This window comes from Diadema antillarum, unplaced genomic scaffold (assembly GCF_040938485.1).
Source record: "Diadema antillarum isolate AM-2024a unplaced genomic scaffold, OU_Dant_1.0 scf00000020, whole genome shotgun sequence".
Taxonomy (NCBI): Eukaryota; Metazoa; Echinodermata; class Echinoidea; order Diadematoida; family Diadematidae; genus Diadema; species Diadema antillarum.
Window position 1 is genome coordinate 2374383 of NW_027270909.1, and position 15021 is coordinate 2389403.

At 36.8% G+C, this 15021-nt stretch overlaps 2 protein-coding genes across 2 annotated transcripts in view; one reads left to right on the plus strand and one right to left on the minus strand.

Annotated features, from left to right (window-relative positions):
* Positions 1–15021, minus strand: part of LOC139728939 (histamine H2 receptor-like) — a 174514-nt gene that overhangs the window by 73847 nt on the left and 85646 nt on the right. The gene's annotated exons all lie outside the window — the stretch shown is intronic.
* On the plus strand, positions 10225–12504 carry LOC139729537 (uncharacterized). The gene is made up of 2 exons (XM_071640468.1): positions 10225–11601; positions 12439–12504. Exons 1-2 carry the CDS (start codon positions 10225–10227, stop codon positions 12502–12504), a joined length of 1443 nt encoding a protein of 480 aa, XP_071496569.1.

Below are 15021 nucleotides of genomic sequence, written 5' to 3' on the forward strand. Positions count from 1 at the left end.
TACCCGATGACAAAATTACTGGATGCATTTCCTTTTGGCATTCCGTAAAGGGCATGCATACCCGTACTTACCGTTTTTACTGGATGCATGGCCAGCCATGCATAAGTTTTTATTGGATGCATGGCCAAGCTGAGTGCGCGAACGCTTGCTTTAGTGCGCGAACCTTTGTTACAAGTACGCGTACTCTTGCTAAGTGCGCGATAACATGTTTACCGCTGTGACTCAGCGTGCGGCCAGTAAAAATGAACACATAGCTCTCGACCAATCAGATCGCAGGATTCTCGCTACCCATTCTATAATATACAAATGACGCACAGGTCTGAGTGCGTCAGTCGGAATTGTGTGCATAAGGTAACTATGGAATGCTTAACCCACGAGGCGAAGCCGAGTGGGTTTAGGCTAAATTCCATAGTTACCGCATGCACACTATATTCCGACTGACGCACGAAAAGACATGTGCGTCATTTGATTTATAGAATGGGTAATTTTCTTGTCAAAAACCCAGTTTTCTATCGTGTTACCCGATGACAAAATTACTGGATGCATTTCCTTTTGGCATTCCGTAAAGGGCATGCATACCCGTACTTACCGTTTTTACTGGATGCATGGCCAGCCATGCATAAGTTTTTATTGGATGCATGGCCAAGCTGAGTGCGCGAACGCTTGCTTTAGTGCGCGAACCTTTGTTACAAGTACGCGTACTCTTGCTAAGTGCGCGATAACATGTTTACCACTGTGACTCAGCGTGCGGCCAGTAAAAATGAACACATAGCTCTCGACCAATCAGATCGCGGGATTCTCGCTACCCATTCTATAATTTCTTTTGCATGCGTATTTTCAGTTGCTGATGTTGAATATTATCTGATGTCTGCAATAGCTCATTTGTCTTTTTGTAAATGACTGACGTCACTTGTAACGGAGGAGTTTGAGGTGATGAATCGCTGATATTGTGGTGCACCAAATATGAGCGGGAAGCTGCAAGTGAACAACACTAAGAGGACAGAGACTAACTGAAGTGTCTTGATATAGTCCTTCGTACATTAAAAGAAGAAAAATATGTTTGATTAATGTCTACGATTTATTGCCTAACCAAATCGACAAGGTAGGACTAAGACTAATTTCACCCTTTCAGTTAGTAGTCATAGTTTTAGAAAATTTAGAAACGATATCTATAGCCTCAATTACCGCCTTCTTAAAAGTAATTTTCACATTTCCTTTGTAAAGTAATCAACCTTATTTATATCTTCTTTTTTTTTCACGGTCAGTACTAACCGTTCCTCACTACCTTGTCATAAATTGTTTGTTTATCATCTGTCTATACTTATACTACGTTACTCTTTTTTTTTTGCAGTATTTTTTTCTTGGTGTCTTTCAGTCTTAGTTTGTATCTTTTAACTTGGAATCTCTCCATTGTATGATTTCCATGTTGTATTTTTATTCCACGTGTAATCATTTTACGGCCTTGCTGAAAAACAGCATATATCAGCTGATAGCAAGCTTTTTTTCAGCTCAACTCATATGTTAATCTTTGAAAATGTGTGGGTCACTATATACATTTGTAGTATCACTTTTATCATAGATAACGGCGCGTTGTTTATTGCTGGCATAGACTTTGTTCGTACCCATCAATGTTAATAATCAGCATCGTAGTTCATTCCTGTACAGCACGCTGAATATGATGATGATATCATCCCGCTAGTCAAGACAAAATGAAAACTTCTGTGGACTAATTACACTGTGATTAGAAATTAATGATAGTGCATTTAAGACTGTGTATCACAAAACCAACACAATGTCGCAATTAATGATCTTGTGTAAGGAAAGGAATGATATGTCTGTACTTATACTACATGACTCTCCTTTTTTGCAATTTTTTTCTTATTTTTTTTGTCTTAATTTTTTATCTTTTAACTTGGATTCACTTCGTTGTATAACTTCTATGTTTTGTTATCATTTCACGGCCTTGCTGAAAAACAGCTTTTACCTGATAGCAAGCTTTATACCATGGTTAAATAATAAACTCGGCTCCACGAGGAGAAGTGTCTCTATGTCTCCTCCATTTTCCTGAAACTTTAATTTCAAATTCATTCATCTGCTTTTATGATGCTTATTGTATTGCAGATTTCACGTATTTTTCTTTGTAACTACAATGTATTGATACTGTGTTATTTTGTGTATAAAATATTTTGCGTTGTTGAAAATGAAATGAAATGAAAATTGAAAAGATGGAACTCGTATGTCATGCATGTTGATCTTGGAAAATGTGTGGGTCAACTTTTATACAATGTATGTAGTATCACTTGTATCATAGATAACAGCACGTTGTTGATTGCTGGTAGTAGACTTCGTTCGTAGCCATCAATGTTCATAATTCGCATCGTATAGTTCATTCCTGTACGGCTCGCTTAACATGATGATGATATTATCACGCTAGTCAAAACAGAATGCAAACTTCTGTGGACTAATCATACTGTGATTAGAAATTATTAATGATACATGATTTAGATGTCACATTAGTGTATTTACGTGCTTGTATTGATTTTTGTCTAAACGACGTTTAAGTGTTTCGTGGCAATTCTTCCATGTTTTCCTAATTGCCTTAAACAAAAGAGATCTGTACATCCATTTATAACGCCTTACATACATATGTGCCGTATTTTTATCTGTTCTCTATACTTCTCTCTCTGAGACACGGTTAGTAATAACCGTTTCTCACTCCCTTGTCATATGTTGTATGTTTGTTTGTTTGTTTTATCATCTGTCTGTACTTATACTACGTGACTCTTTTTTGTTTTGTTTTTAAATTGTTTTGTTTTCTTGGTTTGTTGTCTTATTTTTGCATTTTTTAACCTGGATTATCTGCATTGTATGATTTCTATGTTGTATTTTTCCTCCACGTGCTATCATTTCACGGTCTTTGCTGAAAAAAGAAGAAGCATGTAGCTGATAGCAAGCTTTTTTAAACTCAGCTCAACTCATGCGTTGCTCTTTGAAAGTGTTTGGGTCAACTATTGTATTAAATAAAATGTAGTGTCACTTTTACCATAGGTAACAGCGGGTTGTTTATTGCTGGTAGTATACTTTGTTCGTGCCCATCAATGTTAATAATTAGCATCGTAGTTCATTCCTGTACAGCTCGCTGAACATGATGTTGATATTATCACGCTAGTCAAAACAAAATGAGAACTTCTGTGGACTAATTGTGACCCTGCATCACAAAACGAACAAAAAGTCCCCACATAATATTCCATAGATCTTTGTTTGATGGCAGATTCCTAAAGAATAGACTCTAAGCTTTAAAATGATGTATAAATCAATTTAAAAGGACTCCCCTAACCTATCTAAATACTAGAAAGAAAGCACACACTATGGAAAAGTGTGAACTGAGAAAAGAGGCTCTGAAGTACAGGTTCTATTTAAGCGCTTAATCTTTACAAAGCCGTGTGAGCGGTTCAATGAAAGGGATAAAAACAGGAAGTAAATCACTGGAACAACAACAATGAAGGGATTACCAGAGTAAGTTGAAATTAAAAATGTTCTATTAACACATACTGTCCATGATTAATGCTAACTTTCAAAGCTACAGAGTAATCCTTTCAAAAGTTATTAGACTTGAAAGTAAAGAGTGTGTAAAGGATTTCAAGAAATGAAAATGGGACTCTACAGCCTACCTGATCATTTATTCTCCCTAAAAAATGGATTGCAGAAAAACTTCTGAAAACACCTTTTCCCATCATGTTATGATCCCAAACTTAAGAATAATGAAGAAGAAGGATAGCTTGTTCAGAAAATACGAAAAACTCAAGATTGACTTGGTTGACCCATTTCATCTCTTTTCAGTCCTCAAATAAAATATATGGGTGCGACTTTTTTTTGATTCACGGTCACAGTTCCCCGGGTATACTGTGATTAGAAAGTGAGGGGGCGGTGCAATATAGTGCTAGCCCACACAATAGTCATTTTGAGATAATCGCTGTTGAATGTTTGGAAAGTCCATACATTGCACATTAATAGAACATGAATGCGTGTATTTTATAGCATCTTATTGGTTGAATTTGAATATGATATTTTCATGGAGGTTAGAGTGAAGGATAGGGATTATCAAAATGCAAGTAACTCTATTTTGACAAAAGTATAGGTTAGCACTTTATTGCACCGACCCCCTCATTGATACTTGATTTAGATGTTGCATCATCAAACCAACACAAAGTCGCACACACTGATTGTTCATAACTTTACGAACAGCCTTATGAAACAAGGCCCTGGTGTAATCTCCACTGACCACTGAACATTGTGATTCTGCCATAATCACGCCACCTATATCCGTTTTTTCCTCTCAATTTTCATCAATCTCATGCCAGCACACATTCTACTTTCATGACTGTCCATCACTTCCTCATGACCAATGATCTCACATAATAATGATATCGTTGATCACTTTCCAAGTGAGGCTGACCACTACACCTCGTCCCTCATCCTAGCATTAACACAATCAAACCTCTATGCAACTGCTTGTACATTCGTGTATCATGTCAGAAAGATTCGCCAATAAAGATCACTTATCCTCCCAACTACGATCGAGTGAAGTTCATGTCTATTGCATCAGAGTACTAGTATGTAACTACTTACTCCGTATACTACACACAGCAATACACCAGTATCTATGGAAACATTACATCTCTGCAGACACATCCTGCGTGTTGCTTCTACGTTTGGAGTAAAATCTAATTTCGTCAATTTCCGTTTCTAGATGAAAATAGCTGGTACATTCATTGTGACATAATAACGATGACACAACTGTCTTGATTAGGACATAAAAGCAAATTGACGTATACTGTTTGTTGCCTTACTACCATCAGCGCCTTGATAATATTCGGTCAATTTGCTTTCACGATGACTTTTACAGTATACAATAAAACTGTAGTTAGATCATTTGGGAGTGCCTAGAAACGTTTACGAATGATGGTCTTTATTTTCACTGCTATTTCCAAATTGAGTTACAATGAAATGAAGAGTTTGATGAAAAAACAGATAAAGGTCATTTTCAATGTACGGTTTATATACTAAGTCATCATCGAAATGAATAGAGATAAATTTAAATAATATATTCAATGAAACTGCGCTGGTAACATAACGATAAAAAATACTGGAATATATTATCATAATTATAACTTACAATTCAATTAGTTATTTTGCTTTTCCGCAGCTTCTGTCTTAAATATTTTGAATTGGTGAAAAAGAATACATCGGTTTTCGCGTTTAAACTCTTCAAATATTGTGTTCCTCGTTTTCCAATAATTGGAAGTCGCTTGCAATATTCCATGAACCAACAGAAAAATATGTGATGACTTTAACTTGCTTTTCTTGTCATTTTGTTGTTGTTGTGTCTTTCCGTAGATTGAAATTGTCAAAAAGGGAAAAAGATCAGAAACAGAGATTGTAGAATTTGTTACTGTAATTTTTTGTCCCTTGTGTCCGCGAATTCCATACGAGCGCACTCTCGTTAACTCCCCCAGAACGCGGAATTACAACGAAAGGTGTGTATGAAGTCAAACCACTTCCGAGAGCCCTGGGAATATCATATTAGTTTTCAGAAGGAATAAGAGTCACTAACAGGCTGTATGAGAGAAATTTAGATAGATGTATAGATACGTACATTGACAGAAAGAGAGAGAGAAAGAGAAAAGGAGAGAGATAGCGAAACGATACAGAAGTAGTCATCTGTTGAGAATCGATTATAAAGATGTAAGTATTCAGCCAGGTGGTGGAAGTCTTTGAAAATAAACAAGGAGTTTTTTGCATGTGCAAAACAACTATTAATATAATTGAGTTCTTTCAGCTGTGTGTGTGTGAGAGAGAGAGAGAGGGGGGGGGGGTAGACTAGAAAGAAAAGGAGATATAAAGCGATATATTTAAAAGAAAAAAAAGTCAAGTAGTGTCTTTAATCAGTTTTGTCGCGTCGTTTCTATATGAGCCTGGGATTTGATGAAATCATCTTTTCTTCATGCGTCATTTTCTAAGCATCAAGACACCATGATTTTGACTGCTGTTCACAGGTAAGTATCACACCAAACGTCTTTCATGCATGAGATACACACACACACACACACACACACACACACACACACACACACACACGAACACACACACACACACACAACCACAGCTGTTTTTTTGTTTTATGATATTCTTTATTTGAATTTCATTCAAAATCAGGTCCATGTTAAATTCATATGAACAAAAATAAGCAGCTGTATTTTCCTCTCTTGTCCTTCTAAATCATTTTCCCCCAAAGTACACAGTACAATATATATTTTTTTTCCAAATCATACCATGTATAAGAGAAATGACATAAAATTCTTCATGACTCTCAGAGAAAGCTATCTTGATCAATTTAATCAAGCCAATCCATATCTGCCTCATTACACACACAAAAAAATTGTGCTACTGATCGAATCACCTTCTTTTTTTAACATACCTTCTTTTTTTCTTTCTTTTTTTTTGGAGAACACACTCTATATCGTATATATATATACATATATCACATTTGATCATCTGGATCAAAATATTTTAATAAAGCAATATTTGCTTCATTTCATAAACTCCCTTACACTCCCTTGAGAATACAGCATTTCCCAAAAACTTGCAGTAAAGTGAAAAAAAATCATACTTGAATTAACTGAACGAAATTCATAATTTTTTTAACCTACCAACCTACCCCCGTGTACAAAACAGAATAACCATAATGTGCATATTAAACATACGCAGGTGTATGTGAAGTCTCCTGCATGTTTTTGCTTTCATCAAATTCTGGACAATGTGTTCAAACAACCAGGAAGTTCGCAATATTCAAAATGTTCACAATGTGACTGTAGTCACAGAGAGAAAGAGAGATAGAAGGAACATGTCTTATGTGTCACATGATATATATATATCATTGGTTATAGTTCAATATTATTCTGAAGTTCGTCAATCTGTGATAAAAATAAGTTTAGAAATTCCAAAAGTTCGTTTGTATGTACCTTGTTCTTGTTTTCGGATAAACGAACATTCCTTACTTATAAAAAACGTTTAAAATGTACGAATAAATAAACGGTAAATCTATATTAGTATTATACATACACTCCACATAATGCTTTTTGATGGAAACTATATTTCCTCGACATGTTAATGACACTATGGTAATGGTTAATCATTATGTTCTGTGATTTTCAGTTTGACACAGTGTTTGAGAAGTGGGGAAAACCAACTTCCTGGAAGCGATCAGGGTGAAAGTTCGCAAAGAATACAAACACCCCTCTGAAAGTTGCACGAATCGCCCGGCCATTTTGTGCGCATTACGCAATGTATCTCTCTGTCCTCAAACAAACTCTCAGGATTTTGCTGGGGTCCAGTAAGAAAGTAAGACCACATGCAATCTTACATGTGTTCACACCTTCCTACAGGCTGAACAATAGATTTTAATGTGATCTCATGTCTAAATTTGATTCGGAGCCAGACAGAAATCAGCAATCTTGAGCCCGGAACTGCAGCCTGCTACTTGGTAAGCACAATGTGTGAGCATTAAATATTATGCCTGTCTCGTATTTTTACAAATAATCCATGATTATGACTAGAATTGATTACCGCTTGTTTGTTTGGTTAACATTTCTGCTGTGATTTTCCTAGTTTTGTCTAACATGTTGAACCCCACAAGTTACCTTTTAATTTGTAAGATACAATAGTTAATAGTATGCCAAGCAGAAAAACGCTGGCATAGCCCGTCACAATAACAGTTGTTTGAATATATGTATTGATCATTGTCTCCCCTGGAAATGAATCCACGTCTAATCATTTTATCACAAATTGGTGCAAAGAGATAGGAGTTTAGGGAATCTGGAGACATAATCAGAACTTGGCACTGGTCGGACCTCTTTACGACCTCCTGTTTTTAATGTATTTACAGTGACTTGCTCAATCACGTTGCTTTTGCAAACTCTTAATCTAAACAACTGAGACACAAGGGAGAGGTGTGTATTCGTGCTTAAAGGATAATAGGAACACGGGGACAGTGTGGCTGATAAAAGAAAGAAAATCAAAGATCGCATGGTTGTTGTATGGTGCAGCTAATCCGTCCATCCAATATAAAGGTGCTAGACACACCGTCTTCATTCAAATGCATGTTTGACACAATAAGGCTGAGCTTGTTACCATGACATCTAAAAATTCACAAACATTATCAAAGCTGGTAATACTTTGTGCGTTACAGAGTCACCCTTATATCAGCCCTATGTAGATAATGTGTAAATACGCATGGATTAGGATCTTGATCGAGTTACAACACTCATAATGTTTACATCCGTAAACTGAGCGAAAACTCCATAGTGTATGTAGATCACAACTGGCTGACTTCAGTCACACATGGGATAAGAGTCCTTCTTCAATACTTCCTTTACACCATTTCGATTTTTTTTTTTTGGCAAGTTGTAAACATCGAAAGCACAATGTTACAGATACCTATAATATTGCTGTAAATATACACGGTCATGGTTAAAAGCGTTATCCTTATAATAATAATAATAATAATAATAATAATAATAATAATAATAATAATAGTAATAATGATAATAATAACAATCATAATAATTATAATAATAATAAGATCTTATTTACCCAGGGTAGCCTCTTCAGCATTCCCACTGCTCTACCAGAGGGCCTTGCTATTTCAATTACCCTAGCCTTTATAGGCATCTATTTATACACCTGCGTGAAGAGGGGCAAATATTATGGGTAATAACATCTTCTCCAAGGACGTAAGCGCTGGGCGGGAGTCGAACTCGGGTCCTCTGAGTCGGGAGTCTTATCCATTATGCCACAGCGCCCTCACAATTATAGCTGCTCGCATTACCTCAGTATATTTTGATAAGTGTTTTTTAAACTATCATTCCTTCAGAATATGAAAAAGTATCCGACTTTATTCAAAAGTCGATCCATGCCATGACATTCTCACCAGAGAACTAGTTAATGTGTACTCCTCCAATCAAAAGAACCATGATAAATCAATCTTTAAAACCCGGATATAAAGTATACTTAGCAACATGATAACAATATTCACACGTCTTTTAAATTGTGCTTCATTTATTACTTGTTCTATCTTAAAGGGGATGGCTAGTAACTGATCAGTGGGAATCAGTGGGAATGCCGGGGGATGATTGTTCCAACCCTTGTAGGATTCATTTAAGAGTATATCATATATCTATTGTTGTGTGAAAATTATTTGCTTCAGAATGGTCTCATATTCAAGTAATGTGCAGTTCAATGTTATCGGCCCATGGACGATCGCCCCGTCACTGTACAGGCATGCTAACCTGGAAGCATTAAACTGCACATTACTTGAATATGAGACCATTCTGAAGCAAATAATTTTCACACAACAATAGATATAATATTATAATGTACTCTTAAATGAACAGCACCATCGATTGCTGCTTTCCAGGAGGCCGCCCTACCTGTCATCGGAGGGATGCAGCCTCTTGTGGGCTCCAGGCTACTCTAAACCCAGCCCTGGATTTTACTTGCACAGTCACCCTTTTATTGTACATACAACTTTTTCACTGTCACCTAACCTTCTTACACTGTCACCTACTGTCGCACACCCATCCCAGTTTAGCTTTATGGACAAGCTGCCATCGGAATTATATCTTGAAAATTCAAGATGAATCCCACAAGGATTGGGACAATCATCCCCCAGCATTCCCAATGATTCACATTGATCAGTTACTAGCCATTCCCTTTAAGAGCGCATAAATTTAAACACCGTGCTTCGACTGAATATCCACTTTTCTATGCCTTTGATAAAATGAGAATTCATATTTCTCCTAGTACTCGTCGGTGTGTTTACCGCTATGGGGTTCTTTTGCTATTATAGGACGGACAGACACCATGGCAACGTTTCATCAAATCAGCAGCCAGAATCTGGAGTGTCCTATCTGCCTGACATTTTTCAACCAACCTAAATCACTGACGTGTTCTCACACCTTCTGCAAAGACTGCTTGCAACGAATCTTTCAAACTCAGCCCAGCCAACAAACTATAACATGCCCAGTATGCAGGAAAGAGACGCCCGTTCCAAGTGGAGATGTGAGTAAGTTACAAACAAACGTACCAGTAAACTCTCTCGTGGACGAAGTGAAAACCAAGAATCCAGTTTGTACAGTTTGTGAGACGGACGAAAAGCAGCCAGTAATGTCCTACTGTCAGGACTGTGGGAAATACATGTGTCAATCGTGTGAGAAAGTCCACAAGAACTCTAAACTGGACTCCAATCACAAAGTGGTGGCCATGAGTGACGTACTCTCAGGAAAAGTTCCCCTTGAGAGGCGACGGAAGTGTAAGAAACATCCTAACGATGACGAGGAGTATTTCTGCACCAAATGTCGGGAGTACATTTGCAGCAAGTGCGGGATGGTAAGGCACCTACAAGCAGGGCATCAGATCGAAGAGGCAACTATCCATGAGGAGAATTTGAAGGAAAATATCAAGAAGTTACAAGATAGAGCAAAATCAAAGAAAACAACCATTGAAAATCATATCGATTTCATAAAGACACAGCGCAATGAAATAACAAACATGATGAGAAGACTCAATGATGACATCGACAAGACGTACGAGGAATACATGCAACTATTGTCAGCCAGAAGAGAGGCCCTGAAATGTCAAGTGAAACGATTGTCTGAAAAATTCGAGAAGGAATTACAAACTATGGAGGAAGAGAGTCGCCAAACAGTCAGTCACGTGAACGCTATGGAAGAGCTGGTAACTAACGGTATGAAGGTACCGCTAGAGAAAGACGCCTTGTTTGCACACGACACGCTTTGTGAGAACTTGAAGAGCTTCCTGGAACGAGATGATCCTGACAACCAATCACTGAAAGGTGTGGTAGAACGAGCTCAGGAGATTTCATTCCGTACAGAAGCGAAGGTCAATGAACTTCGTCTTGGAGAGCTGAGAGATTACACGTGGGATGTCAAAGCAGACGTAGAACTCCTAGTCAAAGGCAGTATGACCTGTACCACTCGTGCACCAGACGGTAAGATGGCAGTGGGATCGTGTGAAGGTGGAATCCATCTCTACTCCCCTGACGGTGAGTTACAGCAGACCGTACTGAAGGATGTCCGTGTCTGGGGAATTGAATTCCTGTCTGATGGTCAAAGTGTTGTACGTGATACAGGCAACAATATATCATTATACACTCCACAATGGGGGGAGCTTGACGTCACGTTTGAGACGATGGGTAATAATAAAGGAGGGTATGGTGGATTCACTGTGGATAGAGATGATAATATCTACGTGGGTTATTGGGACTCCAAAAAGATCCAGGTATTTACCAAACAGGGTGGTAAGGCAGTCATGGAAATATTGTGTGATGGGTATGAACCCTTGCAATTAGTCTCTTTTCACACTACGAGGAAACTGATTCTGACAGAATTATCATCTGTCGTGTGCCTTAATGGTCAGGGGAAGAAGGAGAAAGTCTTGATGAAGGAGGGTGTGTGTGCCTTCCCAGCTGTTTGTCGAGATGATTCGGTCATTGTAGCCTGGGTGAAGTACAGCGAGGGTCTTGTCAGTATTGATCGATACACGAGAGATTTGGAGCACGTGCACAATATCATCACTGATTTCAAAATACAAACCCCCCCCCCCCCAAATTTTTTTGTACTATTTACAAGAGTTTGAGAGTGGTGAGATAGCTTTCTGCACTTCAGATAGACTCTACATATTCACTGATGGAATGTAATGTGAAATGCGATTTGCTCTGCAGTAGCATGTTGGGGAAAATTAATTCTTTGGTGCGATATTCTAAGTGAACACAGACTCATACGCCTCGATAAAATTATTGTTCCGTGTTATTTATTTGAAGAGTTTTACCGCAAAACGAGCTAACTCTATTCTTGTTAAAGTTGAGATATTTACTGTTAAAGCTGATAAAAATCAAAACAATTAAAGGAATATAATCTATGATTTTACATCATTACTTCATTTCTTTTTGATTTACATGCATAGGGTATCACAGGAAAGTTTTTGAGTTTGCTATATGAGATGATTATGGACTTACTTTATTTACTATCATCAATTTTTAGACTTGGCACTTACCTATTTTGCTATGAAACTCTGTATATGTTTGAATATGAGCGTCCCTCAGTGGACTCTAAACAAGCAGCATAATTGTAAGTGTCATAACAGTTTACTCCACTTTGAGTATCACAGGTCTGACCATCATTAATTCACAAGCAAGTCACAACATTCATGATTTTGGTTTTGGAGCTCCACATACTTGCCATTACTGAAATGGAATGCAGTGAGATTTTTTTTTAAGAGTTCGTTAGATGAATTGTTACATAAGCCTCAGTTTCATGAAAACCTAACATACAACCCATAACATATTGCCTTGATTTTCAGCAAAAATGTGACAAGGAAGATAAAAAGCTTGGTATCGGGTTCGAGGTGCTCCGTGACAAAAACTGAAACCGAAAGCCTGACAAACCACATAAATGGGTCTTGCCGAGTGTACCGTATTATTCAATGTTGTCAGTGTAAATTAGGCAGTTTATTCCTGCAGTTAACACTGCTCAACACCAGATATCACAATAATATTTCAAATAATTCTAGACGTTGCCAAGCAAACAAGTATCCTCCATTTCCCGGGTTTGCCTTTGATATACATTGCTCTGTTTGATCTAATAGGAGAAAAACTTTATACGCAAGTATTCGTGATATTGAATCATATTATTTTGCTCCGTGCTCTGTGTGTATTTATATGTTAGAATGCTCAATAATGTATTGAGTAATATTATAATTGAGGTATTGTTTTATGTGATTGTTTTATAAGTGTAGCTGCGTTCTTGAACCCAGAAAGTCACATCGCATGTTAGGACTAAAATATGAGAGTGAACAGTGAACGATTTTTTTGCGTCATCGGCATTCAGAAAATAATTCATATAATGGATCCGAACCTTATCGCATGCAAACACGTTGCCTTTATCAGCTACGAAACAGTGAAAATAATCTCCATATCCATGTTAAAACAAGGTATAGCTGTTGCAACTGATTGACAAATTACCCTACACTGACGTAACTACGACATAAATAAGAAAAAGTAAGAAAAGTAGATTTTTCTGTTATTAGGAAGGGATGAGATTTATTTTGCTTTGCACCAAAAACAAACACACAAACAAACAAACAAACCAAAACATTGCTTTGATGGAAGAGAGCATTTTGGAGAATTCTACCAGAATTTTGATGAAATGGTCACACAGATCCAAACATCAATTCGCTTTCCCAAACAACCATGCCAAACCTCTTTCAGCTTCTCCCTATCTCTCTCCCTCTCTCTCTCTTCATTTTCTTTTTCATGAGTATTTCAAGTTGCTGATGTTCCATGCTTTCTGATGTCTGCAATAGGTCGTTTTCCTTTTTGTAAATAAACCGACGTCACTTGTAACGAAGAAGTTTGAGGTGATGAATCGCTGATATTATGGTGCACTAAATATGAGCGAGAAGCTGCAAATGAACCACATTCAGAGAACAGAGATTGAAGTGTCTTTTATCCTTCGTACATTAAAATAAGAAAAATACATGTATGTTCGATTAATGTCTACGATTTATTGCATAACCAAATCGACAAGGTATAGGACTGAGACTAATTTCACCCATTCAATGAGTAGTCATAGCTTTAGAAAATGTAAATGACTTCATATGAAACTTCATATGACCAACAGAAACAAGATCCATAGCGTCAATTACCGCATTTTTAAAAGGATTTTCTCACATTTCCTTTGTAAATTAATCGACCTTATTTATAATTCTTTTTTTATGGTCAGTAATTACCGTTTCTCACTACCTTGTCATATGTTGTTTGATTGTTTTATCATCTGTCTGAACTTATACTACGTTATTCTTTTTTTTTCTTTTTTTTTGCAGTGTTTTTTTCTTGGTGTCTTTCTGTCTTAGTTTTGTATCTTTTAACTTGGAATCTCTCCATTGTACAATATGATTTCCATGTTGTATTTTTATTCCACGTGTAATCATTTCACGGCCTTGCTGAAAAACAGCATATATCAGCTGATAGCAAGCTTTTTTCAGCTCAACTCATATGTTAATCTGTGAAAATGTGTGGGTCACTATATACATTTGTAGCTATTTGTAACTATCGTATATATAATGTATATAGTATCACTTTTATCATAGATAACTGCACGTTGTTTATTGCTGGCATAGACTTTGTTCTTACCCATCAATGTTAATAATCAGCATCGTAGTTCATTCCTGTACAGCACGCTGAATATGATGATGATATCATCCCGCTAGTCAAGACAAAATGAAAACTTCTGTGGACTAATTATACTGTGACTAGAAATTAATGATACATGTACATGATTAAGATATTATAGTGCATTTAAGACTGTGTATCACAAAACCAACACAATGTCGCAATTAATGATCTTGTGTGAGGAAAGGAATGAAATGTCTGTACTTATACTACATGACTCTCCTTTTTTGCAATTTTTTTTCTTGTTTTTTTTTGTCTTGATTTTTTATCTTTTAACTTGGATTCACCTCGTTGTATCATTTCTATGTTTTGTTATCATTTCATGGCCTTACAGAAAAAACAGCTTTTACCTGATAGCAAGCTTTATACCATGGTTAAATAAGTAAACTCTGCTCAGCTTATTTTGTCCACGAGGAGAAATGTCTCATCGTCTCCTCCATTTCCTGCAACTTTAATTTCAATTTAATTTCATCTGCTTTTATGATGGGTAATATTGTTACTTACACGTATTTTTCTTTGTTACTATATACGTATTTTATTGATACTTTGTTAATTTTTGTATAGAAATATTTTGCTTCGTTGGAAATGAAATGAAATGAAGAGAAAAAACTCATATGTTGATCTTGGAAAATGTGTGGGTCAACAATTGTATATACAATGTATGTAGTATCACTTTTATGTTAGATAACAGCACGTTGTTTATTGCTGGTAGT